The 20,322-nt window shown below is 37.7% G+C and overlaps 1 protein-coding gene across 2 annotated transcripts in view; it reads right to left on the minus strand.

The window, feature by feature from the left end:
* LOC145255695 (nitric oxide synthase, inducible-like) overlaps positions 1 to 20,322 on the minus strand; it is a 203,244-nt gene that overhangs the window by 62,806 nt on the left and 120,116 nt on the right. For both annotated transcript variants that reach the window (XM_080114269.1, XM_080114268.1), the window contains exon 16: positions 19,850 to 20,024. In XM_080114269.1, coding sequence (XP_079970395.1) covers positions 19,850 to 20,024 — 175 coding nt within the window. The remainder of the gene's footprint in view (positions 1 to 19,849; positions 20,025 to 20,322) is intronic.

The following is a 20,322-nucleotide window of genomic DNA, read 5'->3' on the forward strand; positions in this document are numbered from 1 at the left end:
GTGTGTATATATATATATATATGTATATATATATATATATATATATATATATATATATATATATACTGTAGAAGCAAAATCAAGACTTCAAACAGGGTGTTGATGGCAACAAAAAGTGTATTTCATTTTACGTTACAATTGTTTCCATGTCCAGTCGAACAATTTCAAACATTATATCGTTTGAAAATTTTCCAAAACCAGCATTTCTTCAGACTTTATGAATAAACACACTTTTGACAATAGAGCATTTTTGGAGAGAAAGAAAAAAGAAAAATTTCCTTAACGAGAAAAGCATGTGAGAAACATTTACCTTTGCTGTAGTTACAACGCTCCTACAGCCCACACCACCAGACTGATTGGTATATGAAAAACTTATTGAATTACACGAACTCAGTATATTACATATAAGTCTGAATATATATATATATATATATATATATATATATATATATATATATGTATATATATATATATATATATATATATATAAAATTTATTTATACAAACATTGATGGCTACATTTGTGCATACATGTTTCTGTAATCATCCGTGCCGGGAAGATTACATCTTCAGGCCATGAATTTCCCTCGAAAAATATATATATATTTGAGAGACGCTCAAGGGTACAAAAATAAGAATTGTCCCAGTCGTGAAGGATTTCTCCTCCACCGAAAGAGAACAAGAAATGGAAGTGCGGCATCCGAAGAACAGATGCTGCACTTTGATCCTGACCAAAAGGCCAAGAGTAGCGGTGAACCCGTGGAAAAAGAAAAGGAAAAAAAAAGGCAGCTGTAAACGACGAAAGGAAGAGAAAGAAAGACAGAGAAAAAAGATAAGATCATAGCTTATGGTGGGAGAACGTGATGACGTTAAATTGGCCATGACAGCCCGTGGGTGGCGAGGATACCAATGAAATTCCAATGTACAAAGCAAACAGTTGACAAACAGCGGGGCGATAAGTGACCCTATTGAAAAGACGCGTGGCCTTTGTGGAATCGGATTCAACTGTTTTTATGTCCTCTCAAAAATAATTAAGTTGGGCATCTCTGTTTTTACGACCTGTCAAGTTCCATTAGAGACCACCCGAATGCCAACAGAGAAAGAAAGACAACTCCTTTTTTGGGTATAGGCCGCCTGGCAAAGATTTGACGGACAGTGATCCCTTAATTCTGATTGGCCAACGACCTGAAACGGGAAGAGACCCCGTCCACGCCCCCACAATATAAGCAGCAAGCTTGAGAGATTGACAGTCAGAGTTAGAGAGAGAGCTTTGCTTCCTTGGGTCCGACGAACGAAGATTCCCCCCATCGATTGACCCTGTCACGTAGATAATTGAGTTCTCTGTTGGAGAGAGAAGAGAAAACCTCGCAGTTAACAAGTGGCCAGTCCCTAACTGAACAGCTAGCTGCGATTGTACTGTTGTCGAAATACAAGGAAGTTTGTACAAAAGGAAACGCTTGTTGGCTTGGTCCTTTCAATTGTTTTGCATGACAAGTCTGTTTCAGGAAACCGGCCATTGACATCATCGCCGAGGAAACATCAGAACCGACAACCGGGGTCATTCCACCACTGGACGACGCGCGGGTGACGTAAGTGTCACATAACTGGTGCCGTGACCAGGATACCTCGTTTCGGTAGGAAACGTGCGAACGAATTTCCACGGGCACACAATTTTTTTTTCTTTTCTCTCTCGAAGGCACAAGATCTCCCTGTGAGAGTGGGAAGGGAAAGTTGAAAAAAAAGAAAAAGAAAACGAACAAAACAAGGAGGGAGAAAAAGAGAGAAAGCCAATATTGAAAAAAAAAAAAGGAAAAAAAGGAGAGAAAGTAAACTCGAAACCAAAGCGCATCTTGGAAAAAAAAAAGAAAAAAGAAGAAGGAAAGAGAAAGACAAAAAAACGCCACGAGTGAAGCCAGACGACGAACTTTAATCAACTGATTATAAAGTCTGAACAGCTCGTTAGTCATTCTCATCCACCAGTCGCAGAAGAACACAAGTGCATCAGACCGGGTAAGTCCATTTTTTTTGCTGGTTCCCTCTTTTGTATGCTTTGCTTTCAGCGGCTGTCTGTGTTTTGTGTTGGGCGCTGTTACACCTTGTAGGGGCGAGGAGTAGTAGGAGTGAAAAAAAATAGATAATAACATAATGCATTCTCAGGGAGGATTCGGGGCGGGTCAGTCGATGGGGGAAGGGTCAGAGCAGACTGTTGAGCTGCAGATGACCATGGAGCGGCCACTGTGGGGAATTAGCGTACCCGCATATGGGGGAGACCCGAGGGGAGTCAAGGAGTGGTTGGCGATAATAGAAAAAAAAAGATTAGTATATGGGTTGACCGATAGAGAAATGGTGCTGCTTGCCTGTGACGGAGCAGTCGCAGCGGCCTCAGAATATATATGCAAATGCCTGGAAAGTAACCCGGGCATAGCCTGGTCTGATTTTCGCGATCAGGTGAAGAGGAAATTCGCCGGCGAAAAGACCACAGTGCAGGCGGTGCGCGAGCTGTCTCGAATAGAGATGGCCGACGGGGAAGATGTGGATAGACTGGTCGACCGCATGCAAGAACTGGCGGTCCTGGCGTATCCGGTGACCGAACACCGTGATATGCCCACAACCCAAGCAATGCTAGTGGACACGATGGTGGATGCATTGCGGGACGAAGCGACCAAAATAGAGGTGCTAAAGAGTTGCCCGGACACTCTAGAAGAAGCACGCAAAATAGCTAAGAACTATGCGTGGTTGCAGAAAAGAATAATGGGAGAGGAGTCGCGAAATAGGAGCCGGGAACTGGGGAACAGAATGAGATATGGGGCCGGAGGACTCGCCCGGGGCCAGCCTGGATTGGTGTGCTGGAACTGTGGCGGCGAGGGCCACAGGTCGAGAGAGTGCCCCACTGTCCACAGGAAGACACCCCGACATAATGGGAGAGTAAGAGTGGGCATCGTAAAGACCGAACTGAACGCGTGTCAGAGAGGAGGTAAAATTGACCGTTTCTCCTACAGCCACCAGTCCCACAGGTGTTGGCGGTGTGGAGACCCGAGACATATTAGGAGGGACTGTCCTGACCGAGGAAAAAGCCACCCGAGGGCGAAAGATCCTCTGGAGAGAGGGAATCAAAACCAAACCCCACCCCCTCGGCGAATCTGTAGAGAAAGAGAGGTAGGGCAGACAGGTGGGGTTGGAAAGAAACCACTGTCACAAGTTGCGATGCTCACGGGAGCGGGGTACCAGGAGAGAACCCTGAAACAGGAAAAGAGGAGAGCCCAGGTGTTCCCTCCGCTCACAAAAAAGGGAGAACTCACCTGTAATGTGACGATAGGAGCCACGCAGGTGAAGGCTCTGGTTGACACCGGAGCGATGATATCCCTAATAGACGCGGACGTCTGTCGGACTGTGGCAGGGAGGAGAAGGTTGTACCCATCGGATGTGGGGCTCAGTCAGGCCGACGGTAGCTGGATGTCGGTGACAGGGAAGGTATGGCTACCCGTACGAGTGGCCGGAAAGAAAGAGAATTTCCCCCTGTATGTGGTACCCGGGCTATGCAACGAAATAATTCTGGGAGAGGATTGGCTCCGAGCGAGGGGAGCCACTCTGAGTTTTAATCCAGATGCGCTAATGGTGAGAGGGGTGAAGATACCACTAGGTGACACAAGGTCTGTCCCTCTCCCTATGGGAGCTGACAGCAACAGGAAGCTTTCCCCAAGAACGGTCGGGGCCTGTATGGGCAAGGTGGATAGCACCAAGGAACAGGGAGGAAAATTGTCCCAAGTCAAACGGGTAGCGACGTATAAGGTTAATAAGAAGGGAGTAACTCCTACAGATCCAGTAGTCCGAGAATCAGGGACGCTCCTCAAGGCGACGGCCGATAGGACTAATAGGACCAGGAAGGTCAAGAAGAAAAAAAAGGCAGCGTTTACTGGACAGTTAAAACAGGGTGACCAAGTTTGGATGAGGGAGACGGGTAAAAAGATAAAGAATCCCGGGGGTAGTCAAACGCGAGATGAGGACAGAGTTCCTGACGACTATAGGGACGACACCGAGCGACGGTTTAAGACAAGAGAGACGACCTCTATAGAGCCTAGAAATATAGAGACGGACGGAAGGTTGGAACGGGAAATTTCAGGGTTCCACTCCACCAGCTATAGGAGGTCACGAAGAGTAGGCGCGGCTCGTGAAGAAAAGAGAGTGGAATGGCAGTTGACCGCAGAGTCAGCTGAGGAGTCGAACGAAGGGGATGAAGAGTGTCCAATACCCATCTCCTGGCTCCAGCAAATGGGGAAAGGTGAACCGAGGCTGCCGTTGAGGGGAGCAAGGGACTCCCTGTCCCAGGAGTAGTGTGACGTCCTTCCACCAAGGACCAGTGGGGGTCAGTAGAACAGAGACGGGAGGTTGGAGCGACATCTCCAGGTTTAAATGTGGTGCAGCTGTTTTCTCTGTGGATGCATGGAGGGCCCCCATGTGTTCGCACTGTTGGCAGATTGTGTCGCGGACTGACCTTGGAGGTAGCTAGGGACTAAAACGGAAGGCTTCAGGGGGAGGGGCGCCGTAAATAGCAGAAAAGAACTATAAGTAATTGAGAAGTATCTCGCAGTGAGTAAATTGGCCAACGGGGAGAGTAACTTAGCACGAGAAAGTCGCGTATTGAGCGAGGGTGTCTTGGGGGAATTTAAACTGTCGAGTAGAATATCTTAAAGAAACTAACGGTGCTGATATTGTTCTGTTTTGGAAAAAAAAAAAAGAAATTTAGAAATGCTCAGTCGAGAAGGATTTCTCCTTCATGGGACGGGGATTGAATATTGTTAGTGTAGCATTGAAACAGTTGTTGCACTTGGTCTCTGACCAAAATGGCGCTGCTGGGACAAATTATGGGACTGAAGTGCAGGATTGCCTCGGTCGGGGAGGATCTCTCCTTCACTGGATGAGAATAGTGCATGTTGGGTGTGGCGTTAGGGCAGATGCTGTACCTTGTTCCGAGTGAGAGAATGCTTATGGGACAAGTGAAGTTAAACAAAAAAAAAAAAAAAAAAAAAAAAGGAAAAGGTGGGGGAAGGAAAAGAAAAAGAAAGAAAGATGGATATGTGGATAGGATTTGTTCAATGAGGTGTGAGAAAAGAAAATCTGGAGAGTGTTTTTAATTTGCAGATAGCTGGATAAGGATGTGAGGGGGGAGATGATGAAGATGAGAATACCAACGGCCAGCCACGCGTAGCGGCCAGAGAAAAAGAAAAATGTACGTGTATGTGCGCAGTTGGGTGTGTTGTCATCGGGAAACCTGTACCCCCAGTATAGTGGCCCCGGGAAGGTTGAGAGACGGGTTGAGCGACTGCATGATTTAAGGTAGCCTGTGGACCTCGTTAGACAGGCACTGCAGTGCTGCTATGTTGCACTAGGTGGGGGGCGCACCACCAGAGCGCAGACAGCCGGGCAGCTAAGCGAAAAGAAGGGCACCGGCGGGGGGAGGGCAGCACCCGGTTCTAACAGGCGTGGTGGAACGAGCGGAGGATGAGTCCGTTCGGGGGCCGCCCAAAATGGCCCTTAAAATTGTAGGAATGTAAACCAAAGACAGAAGAGGAGAGAAAACACATACACTCACACGGCAAGCAAAACAAAAAAAATAAATAAATAATAATTTTGCATGACACTTTCATCCTACACCTGCAGACCAAAGATAAACAAAGGTGAAAACGCGCACACAAAAAAAAAGAAAAAAAATAAAATTTTTTTTTTTTTCATGACACTTCCATCTTACACCTGTAAACCTAAGACAAACAGAGATAGAAGAAGAGGGAACGCACCCACTCACACTCACCTAACAAACAAGAGACCTTTTTTTTTTCTTTCGTTCCGTTTGTTTTTTTTTTTTGTTTTGTTTTGTTTTGTTTTTTTGTTCTGTTTTTTTTTGGGGGGGGGATTTCTTACAACTAATCCGAACAATTAAAACTCCAGAGACTTTATCACCTTTCTTTTGGCATGCGATTAATATATTCTGGAAAGAGGGGCTGGCTCACGATTTGCGATTTTTTTTCCCCTTTTCTTCTCTCTCTCTCATTGAAACGGTCAGTGCAGTTGGCAATCCAGCCATCTGAGAAACAATTCACCTGGCAAAAGGTGTATTTTACGATGTAAAAGACATGTCGATGGGAGGGGAGTGGAATGAGAGACGCTCAAGGGTACAAAAATAAGAATTGTCCCAGTCGTGAAGGATTTCTCCTCCACCGAAAGAGAACAAGAAATGGAAGTGCGGCATCCGAAGAACAGATGCTGCACTTTGATCCTGACCAAAAGGCCAAGAGTAGCGGTGAACCCGTGGAAAAAGAAAAGGAAAAAAAAAGGCAGCTGTAAACGACGAAAGGAAGAGAAAGAAAGACAGAGAAAAAAGATAAGATCATAGCTTATGGTGGGAGAACGTGATGATGTTAAATTGGCCATGACAGTCCGTGGGTGGCGAGGATACCAATGAAATTCCAATGTACAAAGCAAACAGTCGACAAACAGCGGGGCGATAAGTGACCCTATTGAAAAGACGCGTGGCCTTTGTGGAATCGGATTCAACTGTTTTTATGTCCTCTCAAAAATAATTAAGTTGGGCATCTCTGTTTTTACGACCTGTCAAGTTCCATTAGAGAACACCCGAATGCCAACAGAGAAAGAAAGACAGCTCCTTTTTTGGGTATAGGCCGCCTGGCGAAGATTTGACGGATAGTGATCCCTTAATTCTGATTGGCCAACGACCTGAAACGGGAAGAGACCCCGTCCACGCCCCCACAATATAAGCAGCGAGCTTGAGAGATTGACAGTCAGAGTTAGAGAGAGAGCTTTGCTTCCTTGGGTCCGACGAACGAAGATTCCCCCCATCGATTGACCCTGTCACGTAGATAATTGAGTTCTCTGTTGGAGAGAGAAGAGAAAACCTCGCAGTTAACAAGTGGCCAGTCCCTAACTGAACAGCTAGCTGCGATTGTACTGTTGTCGAAATACAAGGAAGTTTGTACAAAAGGAAACGCTTGTTGGCTTGGTCCTTTCAATTGTTTTGCATGACAAGTCTGTTTCAGGAAACTGGCCATTGACATCATCGCCGAGGAAACATCAGAACCGACAACCGGGGTCATTCCACCACTGGACGACGCGCGGGTGACGTAAGTGTCACATATTCACATTCACACTGAAGAGGATCGAAGGATGGGTTGAAAATTATGTGCTCTTCGAAGAAACGTTTTCGTTTTTATCAAAAGACTATTTGTATGCCTACACGTCGAAAAATAATAAATATATAGAGAAAAGATATAAACAATTATATATTTTTCATCTTGATTTTTTATCTATATACATATATATATATATATATATATATATATATATATATATATATATATTACACTAAATATGATTACACTAAATATGAGTTCAGCAATGTATGTTTCAGTAAGGATTTTTTCGTATATATCACACCAAATACATGCTAATATATGAATTAGAATAAACAATGACTCAAACAGTAAGTAAAACAAATCTACATTTCACTGTCAAAGGGAGAGAATCGTGGTTGAAACCAAAGAAAAAAACTAAACGAATCTTGAATAGAATGGAAAGAAGGAAAAAGGACTGATTTCAACCTATAAAAATAGCTCAACTTATCAACTCATTCGGCAAAATTCGTAAAAGACGTGCTTATAATATGATATCTTACAGTAGTAGCATTCGTGCGTGTGTGTGTGTGTGTGTGTGTGTGTGTGTGTGTGTGTGTGTGTGTCTATTTGTACAACGCTCCTACAGCCCACATCACCAGACTGATCATGACCAAACCTGGTATGATGATGGTCCCCCACCTAGGGATGGTGTACACCATGACGCCATCCAACTTCTTTGCGAATTTGAATCAGATCACCGTCCTTCAGCCCATCTCCTCAACCAGTCAACAAAGCAGGTACCCGAGAGTACAGCAACGTCCTGTGTGAAGCGCAGGTATCTTTGCTAGTATAATAATACATTAAGAGTTTTTGAATATAGTTTACTAGATGTTATATTGAAAAGAATTATTAGTAGTGTGATAGTATATATATATATATATATATATATATATATATATATATATATATATATATACTAACAGGGAAACCTGACGTTGCCCGGGATTAAATGAGGATCAATAAATGTTCCACTCTCCCATATGTTTCTTATCACCAAAATGAGTGAAATCACCCATTTTTTAATCAAATTGATTGATTGCCTGCTCTAGTTAAGGAAACCTCTGGCTCCACCACAGTGTACCAAGAGGAAATTTTACATGCCTCCCTGCAGTGACTTAGTCCTTAATACATTGTAGTCTACATTGCACTGTAGAGAATTTAATGTTGATTTTAGAAAATTATCTGTAAATAATGGCTTCAATTAAAGTTTAAAATGCAAAAGTCAAGTATCATGGTTCAATTGTGCTCTAAACAGAAACATTAATTTCAAACGCACCACTGTCATATCAAAGAACCAACTGTTGATTTTATGAAATTATTTTTGCATAATCACTTGAATTCAAGTTAAACGTACAAAAATCAAGTATCACGGTTCAATTGTGCTCTAAAAAGAAAAATTCATTTTGAACATACCCCTGTCTTATAAAAAAATCTACTGTTGATTTTATAGGCTGATCGTTTCTAAAAAAATTCTCAAATACACTTGTTATGTTAGGTCGTATAAAAGTGTTAACTTTGGTCAACATCGGACTTCCTTCTTTAATCAAATTTTTTTGATTATCAGTTTTCGGTACTTATCGGATGCATTCCAATAAAACCCTGCATAAGGACACTCCCAGATGCATCAAGTACCTTCGTGTGAAATTAAAAAAAAAATCAGAATGGCTATTTCCGAGTCCAGACATGCACACACAGACAAAGTTTATATATATATATATATATATATATATATATATATATATATATATATATATATATATATATATATATATATGCGTTCAATTATAAAGAAATATATACTTTTAATGTATATTTCAATAAAATGTGTTCCAAATTGCCACAGTTAATTAAGCTCAATAAAATGAATTTACACTTTCAGAGCATATATATCGGAAGTTAGATACTAAAAACAAAGATACATTTGCATTACACTCATTTTATTATTAGTATAATTCATCTTACACATGTTTCATTGGGTAGTAAAATAAAAATATGGCTATATATAAATAAAATGTCTTCTCGTGTGCACTGGATTCCAAAGCGTTTTTTTTTTTTTTTTTACCTTATTATGGTTCTAACAAATTATATAACAAAATCTTCACCTTTATGACTTTTAAGGATTTCTATTTTCTTTCCCAATTTTTTAAACCAAGGGGGAAAAAAATCACCAACTGCATCTTTTTTTTCGAGGAACATAAATCTGCCTGATGAGTTGTTTGGTGAATTTCCATTATTCAATGGAACACGTGTAAGACAAATTATGTTCCGTCTGCCTGCTTCCCTCCGGACTACAACTTGGATGTCTTCAGGTCCAATGTTAACAAATTCTTAATGAACCGCCCCCTTAATTAAACACTTCATCAAATCTCCACACTAACGTAATATACTAGCAATAACCCTTATCCCTGAGTGGCTTCCGGGCCTTGATAAGTGGTGATCACTGTGAAAAAAAAAAAAAAAAAAAATAGATGCTGCTGATTAAAAATCGGCCAATCAAACAGGTCCAATGTTAAATAGCATTTGACAGATGCGTGAGTGATGTCATTGGGTAGGGTTTTTGTTTATTCTGTCTGGATTCATAAAATAATATTGCTTAGTGCATTTATTTGCTCTGCTTTTATTAAAAATATAAAAAATTATGAATTTAATTTTTTTTTATATATAGAAGTAATAATTTGAAAGAAATTTGCTTATCCAAACATCAATATATGTGCTGGTTGGTCGGAGGGTTTTTCCATTGCATAAACATTGCTGATTAAAAATCGGTAGGGGTGACATAGTTAGGGTAAGTCTTTTTTTTTTATTCTGTTTGGGTTAATAAGATAATATTTTTTACTTATCGCATTTATTTGCTTTGTTTTTATAAAAAAATATAAAAATCATGAAATTAATTTTTTAATAATATGTACTTATAATATTAGAAATTCATGGCAACATTTCAAAGGCCAGCAATGACCAAGATCTTTCTAATTCTCTCTCTTTTGATCTTGAGAACGTGGTGCAATGGGGGAAAAGGTGGTTGGTTAATTTAATGCGTTGAAAAACAAGCTCCGCTTCTTTCATTATAATCTTTCTAATACCCATTATGCCCCAATTGAAATGAATGGCTCTCGTCTTGGAGAAGCTCCATGTCTTGATTGACCTTCAATCCTAATCTGAAATGGAACACGTACATCGAATCTGTTGCCAAGATTGCTGGAAAACTGCTCCAGTATGTATCTCACTGCCAATGTAATCCTCTATCTGTATAAAAGCCAAGTATGCCCTAAAATGGAGTACTGTTGCCACATCTGGATAGGAGCTGCTCAGCTTGCCTTATCCAGCTTTGATAGAGTCCAAAACCAACTTTGAAACCTAAAAGATGATGCCCTTTTCTCTTCCCTGTAACTTCTTCCCACAGAAGAAGCGTTGTGAGCCCGTTACTGCTCTAGCATTATTTTCATGGTAGTGCTCAATTGAACTCCAATCTATGGTCCCCTCTTACCAAAATTCACGAAAAACACTCGACTAGCTACAACCACTATATACGATTTCCCCCACTTTATCTGTGCTTAAATCTAAATGCGAATTCCATGAACAAAGCTTCTTTCCCAGAACTGCCCGCCAGTGGAATACTGTTCTGCAGGCCTGCTTCTCAATTGGATACAACATAGAAGCCTTCAAATCCAATGTAAACAAGTTCTTGTTAAGCCGTCCCCATAAATAATCAAATTCTACCCAATGTACACCATTAACGATTATGACACTACCACCTTATATTCATTAACCCTTATCCTTGAGTGGCTTTCAGACCTTGATAAGTGGTGACTCCCCAGTAAAAAAAAAAATAATAAATTTGTATCTAAAAAAAGAAATAATATATGATATTATTAATATTATTGTAGTTCAAATAATAAATATAAAATAAAATATTTAAACATAATAAAATAACAATAATAAAAATAATAAATCAAAAAGGAATATAATAATATAATAAAAAATATATAATGAAAAAATATATAATAAAAAATATATAATGAAAAATATATAATAAAAAAATATATAATGAAAAAATATATAATAAAAAATATATAATAAAAAATATATAATAATAAAATGATAATATGGTAATTATAGTAATAAAAATAATTAAATAAGACTAAATATACCCAAATAGCAATATTTGAAAATGATAAGATGATAAAACAATGAAATCATAATAATAAAATAATATTTTTTTACCGTTATTCAGTGAATAACTTATTCACCTCCAAGCAAGACACAGTGCCACTTGGACAAAAGCGGCTACTAGAATGTTTAGGACCAAATCTACAGAGACACTATGTAGAAAGTTGAACAGTGAGATGTCTGCTCACATTACACTTGAATTTCTGCATCTTAGTACACTCAAAGAAGAAGGAAGCTGGGAAGGAATTCCAAACAATTTAAGGGAAGAAACTATTAGAGTAGAATGGTTTCCAGCATCTAGGGGTTTTTACAATGTAGAGGTGGGATTTTGCTGCTTGTTGGATTAGTCGGGATATTTACATTGAGGAGATACAAGAGCTTTGGATTCATCCGAGTACATTCCATTAACATACTTATAAAACAGGCACAGGGATGAAACATTTTGGTGATGGGACAGAGGTTGAAGTTTGGTTGAGAGTGCGTAGCGTGTTTTTTTTTTTTTTTTTTTTATACAGTGATCACCACTTATCAAGGCCCGGAAGCCACTCAGGGATAAGGGTTATTGCAAGTACATTACGTTAGTGTGGAGATTTGATGAAGTGTTTACTTAAGGGGGCGGTTCATTAGGAATTTGTTAACATTGGACTTGAAGACATCCAAGTTGTAGTCCGGTGGGAAGCAGGCAGACGGAACAGAGTTCCACAGGCGTGCAGTTCTAAGAAAGAAGCTCTGTTCATGGAATCCACGTCTCGACCTAGGCACAGATAAAGAGTGGGGGAAATTTTTCACAGTGGATTCGGCTAGACGGGTGTTTTTCGTGAAAGATTGGTGAGGGGGGACCAGAGATTGGAGTTCAGATGAGCACCTGCCATGGAAATAACGATAAAACAAGGATAGGCTCGCAACGTCTCTTCTGTGGGAGAGAGGTTGCAGGGTAGAGAAAAGGGCATCCCCCACTAAGCCACGAAGTCTATCTTTTACTTTGTCAAGGCAGGATAGGCTGTTTTTAGCAGCTCCTGCCCAGATATGGCAACAGTATTCCATCCTAGGGTTAGGGTGGAAAAACTTTTTTAGCCCCTGTCTAAGAACAAGAGACTAGTGGCAGAAGTGTCAGCCCAGATGTGGCAATAATGCTCCAAGCATGCATGGGCGGATGGTGGCTTTGTAAAGATATTGGATACTCTCAGGTGTGGGTAATTTTCTAGCACGGTAGAGAGAAACCACCTTCTTCACAGCAACCTTGGCGATGTCCTCAAAGTATTTGTCCCAATTCATGTTTCCTGTGAATGGTAAGCCAAGGAGTTTGAACAAAGAGCTTTTAGGTAGCGTATTATTAGTCATAGCAATAAGTAGTTGGGAAGATTTCTTGTAACTATTAAACAAAAACTGAGTCTTGACAGCATTGAATGTTGCCATCTATTTACATCACCATTCTACTACAGACTGGAGGTTTTCCTCTAAATTTTCAGTCATTCGATTCGATATGTGTTCATTTGTTTTCCCTTATGTTTGTTATAGAGCGTAGTGTCATCAGTAAATATACCCATCTCGGAGACAATTTTATCATGGAGATTACTTACGACTATCAGGAATAATAAAGGTCCAAGAATCGACCCCTGTGGCATATCCACATTTATATCGTGTTGTTTTGAATGACAGTCGAGTACAACCTGGATTTTTCTTTCGTCTAAAAGAATTTGATTATATTAAGAATTCGTCCAGTAATACCATATGATTTAATTTTTATGAGAAGACCTTCATGCCAGACACTGTCAAAGGTCTTAGATATATCTAGGGTTACTGCCATAGCCTCCCTTGTCTTATCCAGTGTATGGTATATATGTTCAGAGATGACAGTTGTGATATCTGCAATAGAACGAGTTTGCCGAAGTCCAGAAAGAAATTTAGTATCTATAAAATGGTGGACTAGTGCTTGATCAATTAAGAACTCAAAGATTTTTGGCAAAGAGAGGAAGGAGGTTAATGTGGCAATAACTGAGTGGGTCAGTTCTTTCGCCAGAATTCTTGAAACACTGGTACAACAGAAGCAATTTTCTAGCTGTCAGACAAGCAAGATTCGGTAAGGTATCTGTTGAAGAGTTTGGAGACGACTAGGTTGACCTCAGCGAAGCATTTTTTAATAGTATAGCAGGGATGAGATCAGTCCCACATGCCTTTGAGATGTCTAGGCTTTTTATGATATCAGAAACATGAAGAGGGGTGATTTTCAAATCGAGTGTGACTTCTATCCGCAAAAGGGAAATATGGGAGGTGGTCGTTTGTTTAATCTAAAATGGAGTTGGAGCTAACTGCCGGACAAGTAGATTGGCCTTCTCGGTTGCCGTGTAAACAACCTTATGGTTGTTGGATAGTTGGGAAATTGTTGATTGCCTATTATTTACTACACTGTTCTACATTCTGCAGAAATTGCGAGTTCCCAACTTCTGCGACACAATGTGTTTTCTGATGATTTTGGCATGCCTTATCTTGGCTGTGGATATTTCACTCTTACAATTATTTCTAGCTTCTTTAAACTTTAGTCTATTTTTACTGGACTTATGTCCGACAAATCTGTGGAATGCATGCTATCTTTGAGCATTGCAGTTACACAAGTAGACGTGAAGAATTGGGAAGAGTCAAGTTTACTAGAAAACTTCCATGTGGGAACATCTGCTTCAATTGTTGCTTTGAAACATTCAATAGAATCATTTACACACTGTTCAACAAGAAAAGAAAACAGCTGACTACAATATGGCCGTCTTCAAGTCCAATGTAAACAAGTTCTTGAGAGCCGTTTCCCTTAAGTAATCCGATTTACCAAATTTACACTTCTAACGATTACTATGATATTGTCCTTTTGACAACTGTACACTCTTTAACCCCTATCCTCGAGTGGCCTCTGGGCCCTGATAAGTGGTGATTCCTTTGTAAAAAAAAAAAGAAGAAAAAAAAGAAAGGTACAACTCCATGGCATCTCTAATGTAATCTCTGATGGCTTCCCAGTCAGCAACAGCTCTTCAACTTGGGGTCGAGAGTTCCTTGGAAACTGTGGTAAGAAATAGGTCTAGAAGTGAGGCTTGCTGAACTTAAGAATCTGAGAGACGGATTGGAAATGTAACAGACTGTGTCAGAAGCCGATTACTTTGGTGGCCATTAAAGTCACCAAATGCATGTACTTGTACCTGGGTGCTAGTATCTAGGGATAATAATAAATAATAATAATACAATAATAAAATAAAATATTGAAGCAATAAAAAAGTGGTAGAATAATAAAATGATATAATAACATATATTAAACATATTTAAAAATGTACCAAGAGACCAAATTTAATTAATTATATATATATATATATATATATATATATATATATATATATATATATATATATATATATATATATATATCATCAGTAGTGAAAAAACCGGACTAGAGTGCTCAATGTGTAGCCAGAGCAGTATATAGGAAATTATCATGCCAATAGCGGTGAAATCCATCTGGATCATCTAGATTAAACTTTTTCTCATCTATGAATTCTGACGAAGCTGGTCGGATATTTCCTCATCCTTTGAGAATATCTTCCTAGCCGAAACAATATGTAAATTCATTCTGGACTCACCGCAATAAATTTCATATATATATATATATATATATATATATATATATATATATATATATATATATATATATATATATATATATGTATATATACACACACACAGAGCAAGAAAGGAAGGAAGAGGGAGAGAGGAAGAGGGTGTTAGGGAGAGAGAGAGGGAGAGAGATGGGGAGAAGATTAGATGCATATACAGAGTACTAATAGAGAAAGAGGAGAATTGATTCAAAGAAAAAATATGAGAAAGAATGAAAATAATTTAACTGGGTTATCGTAATGGTTATAAGCCTTGACTGTTGTACAGGCGGTCGGGTTTTGATCCTAGCTTGAGGTAGTTGCCTGTCCAGCCATACTGTTTCGCTGTATCACAGCAAAACAGTACTGTATGTGGATGACTATATATATATATATATATATATATATATATATATATATATATATATATATATATATATATATAGTCATCGAAAATTTGGCTTACCAGATTTGCCTTTTTGAGGACAAATTTGGCCTTTTTACGCTCTTGTGTGTAACCATGGTCTATGCAAGAGCATAAAAAGGCCAAATTTGGCCTAAAAAAGGCCAATCTGGCAATCCTTAGAAAGGCCAGATGTTCAAAACAAATTGGCGGCCTCAATTGTCGTACATTTAGTCTAATAAAAAATGTTGAGAAAATAATTAAAATTAAATTTTTTCGAGTCTTATTTCAGCCTTAGGGTCTAATGTGTTTTATATAAAAATAATTTTTATAAATTTTTGTCTGTCAAAAAATTTACGCCACTGAAATACACATTTGCCCTATAAATACTATGCAACAAGATATTTCCAGCAGCATCCTCATCATAGTCACTGAAAGATTTATATGATCTATACGATCTGAATATTCTACGTTCCACTGATGTATATTCTACCGATGAATCGGATTATACCACGTTTCAACCAACTTCACTGATTCGATCTTGTTATTTTCTAAATACTTCTTCATACCTGGATTCAATGTCAATATTCTTTTTTTTTTTTCATCTGAATGCATGTCTATATAATCTTTAGAATAATACTTCTTTCAAACTTTGAAGCTTTCAATTTTTGTGCTATTAGGTTGGTGCAAAAATAATGTTGTTTATATATATATATATATATATATATATATATATATATATATAGCTGAACGTCAAAAAATGACATTAATTTTGCACCAACCTAATAACTAGTAAAATTATACTTAGTCTATATAATTATTTTTTGGTAATTGTTTTTCTTATATATATATATATATATATATATATATATATATATATATATATATATATATGTCTAAGAAACCAATCTATATAACCATTATACATACATACATATATATATATATATATATATATATATATATATATATATATATATATATATATATATATATATATATGCGAGATAAGACACTGATAGAATTCAAATGAAAAATTCTGATAGATATTACTTGAAGTAATACTTTCAAGGAGATCATAGCCAAAAAGGAAAAGCTCAATATTTAAGAATAGAGTAATATATAAGTTTCGTGGTTCAATTTTAAATTATGAAAGAACTACCCAGGTTGTATCAACTTCTCTTTTCGTATAATTTTCTCCATATAATTATCCACAACCACTCAAAAAAATATTTTCAATAATTGTGCTGAAAAGCAAAATAGTGTCCATTCGCAGCTGAACATTTTGCTAACTGCATTTCATTTCCTCCGATGATATGAGCCATTGTTGAAAATCCATGGATTAAGGAAATTAAAATAACCCCTTCTATATATTCCTTTGTCAACCAATAAATTCTTAAATCGAATATATGTCCCTATACATTGTTCTTTCAGAATTTAAAATTGAACCACGAAACTTTATATATATATATATATATATATATATATATATATATATATATATATATATATATATATATAGTCCTGGTTAAAATCATAAGACCACTTAAGAAAGTAAGCGCTTACACATAATATGGAATTTTTAATCAAACAAATGGTTGAAACCATTGCCAAAAGGGAAAATATGATGAAAAAAATGAAATCTGCTTCATTCGAAACCTTAACCCTGATCTAATAATTATTTTTTAAAAAACAAACATTTTCACCTGTTCAAAATGATAAGACCACTTTAATAAAATGGGCTAGTTTTGAAAAAATAAATACGAAAAGCTTTCTATGTTACTAAAAGCAACTTGTTAGTGGATAAAAAAACATCTTACTAAATTATAAATGGCAAAAGGGAAACCATTACAAGAATTTGAGAGAGGAAGGATCTTTGAACTTAATAAGGGTGGACTCTCCCATAGATCCATTGCAAACGAAGTGAATCGTAGCAAAACAGTCATCACAAATTTTTTAAGAAATCCAGATCAATATGGGCACAAAAAGAGTCCAGGTCGACCAAAAAAAATAACCCCATCACTGGATCGCCGTATCAGAAGAAGTTTAAAAAAAAACTCCAGTATGAGCTCAAGTCGATTGAAAAGCCAAACAGCAGCAGAATGTAGTCCTAAAACCATCAGAAGACATCTGAAAATGAAGGGTTTCAATCATTTAAAGTGACTGCAGAAACCACATCTTCTTGAACAACACAAAACTAACCGACTTAAATATGCCACCAAATACCAGACTTGGGATGAAGAGAAGTGGGAAAATGTAATTTTCTCAGATGAGAAAAAGTTTAATCTAGATGGTCCAGATGCATTTCAACACTATTGGCATGATAAAAATTTGGCCAAAGAGACTTTTTCAACTCGGCACAGTGGAGGAGGGTCTTTAATGATCTGGGGTGCTTTCTTGTCAGCTGGGACCCTAAAGTTGCAAGTAGTGAAAGGCCAGAAACATCATTGAAGTATATTTCAATGCTTGAAAATGCTTCTACCAGGACTGAAGGTCCACTTCTGTGTGGAAGAAATTGGATTTTCCAGCAAGACAATGCTGCGATACACACTTCTTGACAAGCACGAGAATACTTTTCTTCAAATAATATAGAATTGTTAGATCATCCAGCATGTTCTCCGGACCTCAATCCCATTGAAAATCTTTGGGGATGGATGGCAAAAGAAGTGTTCAAGGATGGGACCCAGTATGATTCGATAAAGGAACTTTCTGATTCAGTTTTCAGTACATGGGATAAAATTCCTTCGCAACTGATAAAAAACTTAGTCGCAAGTATGCCGAAGAGAATTTTTGAAGTAATTCGTAATAATGGAGGCTATACTAAATACTGAGACCCTTTTTAGTAATTTATAATTGCCTTTTGTTAGATAAATTATCAGTGGTCTTATCATTTTGACCAGGTGAAAATGCTTGTTTTTAAAAAATAATTATTAGATCAGGGTTAAGGTTTCGAATGAAGTAGATTTCATTTTTTTCCATCATATTTTCCCTTTTGGCAATGGTTTCAACCATTTGTTTGATTAAAAATTCGATAATATGTGTAAATGCTTACTTTCTTAAGTGGTCTTATGATTTTGACCAGGACTGTATATATATATATATATTAATTAAATGGATTGTCCTTAATATATATATATATATATATATATATATATATATATATATATATATATATATATATATATATATACTATTATGTAAAAAGAACTGGGTTTGTGTGTCTATAAGTTCGTTCCCTATGAACTTAAAAACATCTGAGTCGATTTTCATAAGACTTCACATGAAGATACTTTATGTGCTTGGCAGTGTTCTTAGTTAGGTTTTGTGTCAGAATATCTTCGATAATAACTGATAATCGATAATCGAAATAATCCGATGAAAGAAAGAACAGGCGATTTTGACCAAAGCTAACATCTTACACAGCCTAACATCACAAATGCATTGCAGAAGTTTTATTGTCACAAAAGCCGAAAGGCCCAACATATAAAATCAACAGTAGGTTCTTTGATATGAGAGGGGTGCTTTCGAAATGAATGTTTTTGTTGAAAGCATAATTTCATGATGATACTTGACTTTTCTATTTTAAACTTAAATTGAAGCCATTTATCACCGCACAACCAGTAATGCCAGGCATATAAAATCAACAGTAGGTTCTTTGATATGACAGGGGTGCGTTCAAAATAAATGTTTCTGTTTCGATCACAATTGAAGCATGATACTTGACTTTTGCATTTTAAACTTTTTGACTTTTGCATTTAAAACTTTAATGCAAGCCATTGCATTAAAAAATAATTTTATAAAATCCACAGCAGATTCTTTACAGTGCAATATAGACTAGAATATATTGTGAACTTAGTCACTGCAAAAGGCAGGTGCGTCACGATGGGTTCCTGAATTAGAGCAGGCAATCAATCGATTTGATTTAAAAATGGGCTATTTCATTGATTTCGATGACAATTAAAATATAGGAGTGTGAAATATTCATTGGTGATTATTCAATCCCTGCTAGTCACATATAGGGAAAGGGAGAAAGGGAGGAAGAAGAGAAAGGACGAGTGTGTATGTGAGAGAGAGAGAGAAAGTGAGGGTTGGTTGGTTGTTTTTGTTTTACGGCATATCAACCCTTTTTGGGTTATTTAATGCCGAATCCAAAGATTTTGAAGAAAATTTTCTTAATATAATATGCTTGTTGTTTTCACGTCGGTTTCTATTTAACCCATAGTTAGGACCCTAACAGGTACTACCACTCCAGGTCAGAGTGGACCTGGGAGCAATGGTAATTAAAGGGTGGCTCCACATTCCCCAAAGCCCACAAGCTGGGGCTTCACCACTGGATATAGTTTAAGGTCATATCCAGGACCCCCATTGAGGGACTTTTACCCTCTGCAGGGGGGCAGTCGGCGTATTCTAATGCCCCACCGACAGGGCCAAGAAAGTGAGGGAGATAATGGTAAAATAATACTTACTTTGAAAGTGTTTAATGCCCATGACATGAATGTAGTCTCTTGCCCACAAAGTTCGTCTCCTTCCCCAACTTCATGGATCTGAATGCCTCCTAAATTCTGCAGATGCCCGTCAAGATCCTGACCAAATTGGCAAAATTTAGGATAGGCACGTGAACCCAATGCAAAAACAGAAAATCTGCAAAAATAATTATATATATATATATATATATATATATATATATATATATATATATAGATAGATAGATAGATAGATAGATAGATAGATAGATAGATAGATAGATATATAATTATTTCCACAGCTAAACAATGTTGCAGCCCACAAGAGCCATGGCAGCCAAAGAACCTGGCTGTCATGGCTTTTGTAGGCTGTGACAGTGTTTGTGGAAATAATTATATAATCTCTCACGTTCTGAAAAATATATTGAGAGTATTAGATCATAAGTCTAAAGAGTTAAGTTTCAGTTAATGTATGA

The sequence above is a fragment of the Euprymna scolopes genome, chromosome 31, assembly GCF_053919585.1.
Source record: "Euprymna scolopes isolate OS-2025 chromosome 31, ASM5391958v1, whole genome shotgun sequence".
In the NCBI taxonomy this organism is placed as follows: Eukaryota; Metazoa; Mollusca; class Cephalopoda; order Sepiida; family Sepiolidae; genus Euprymna; species Euprymna scolopes.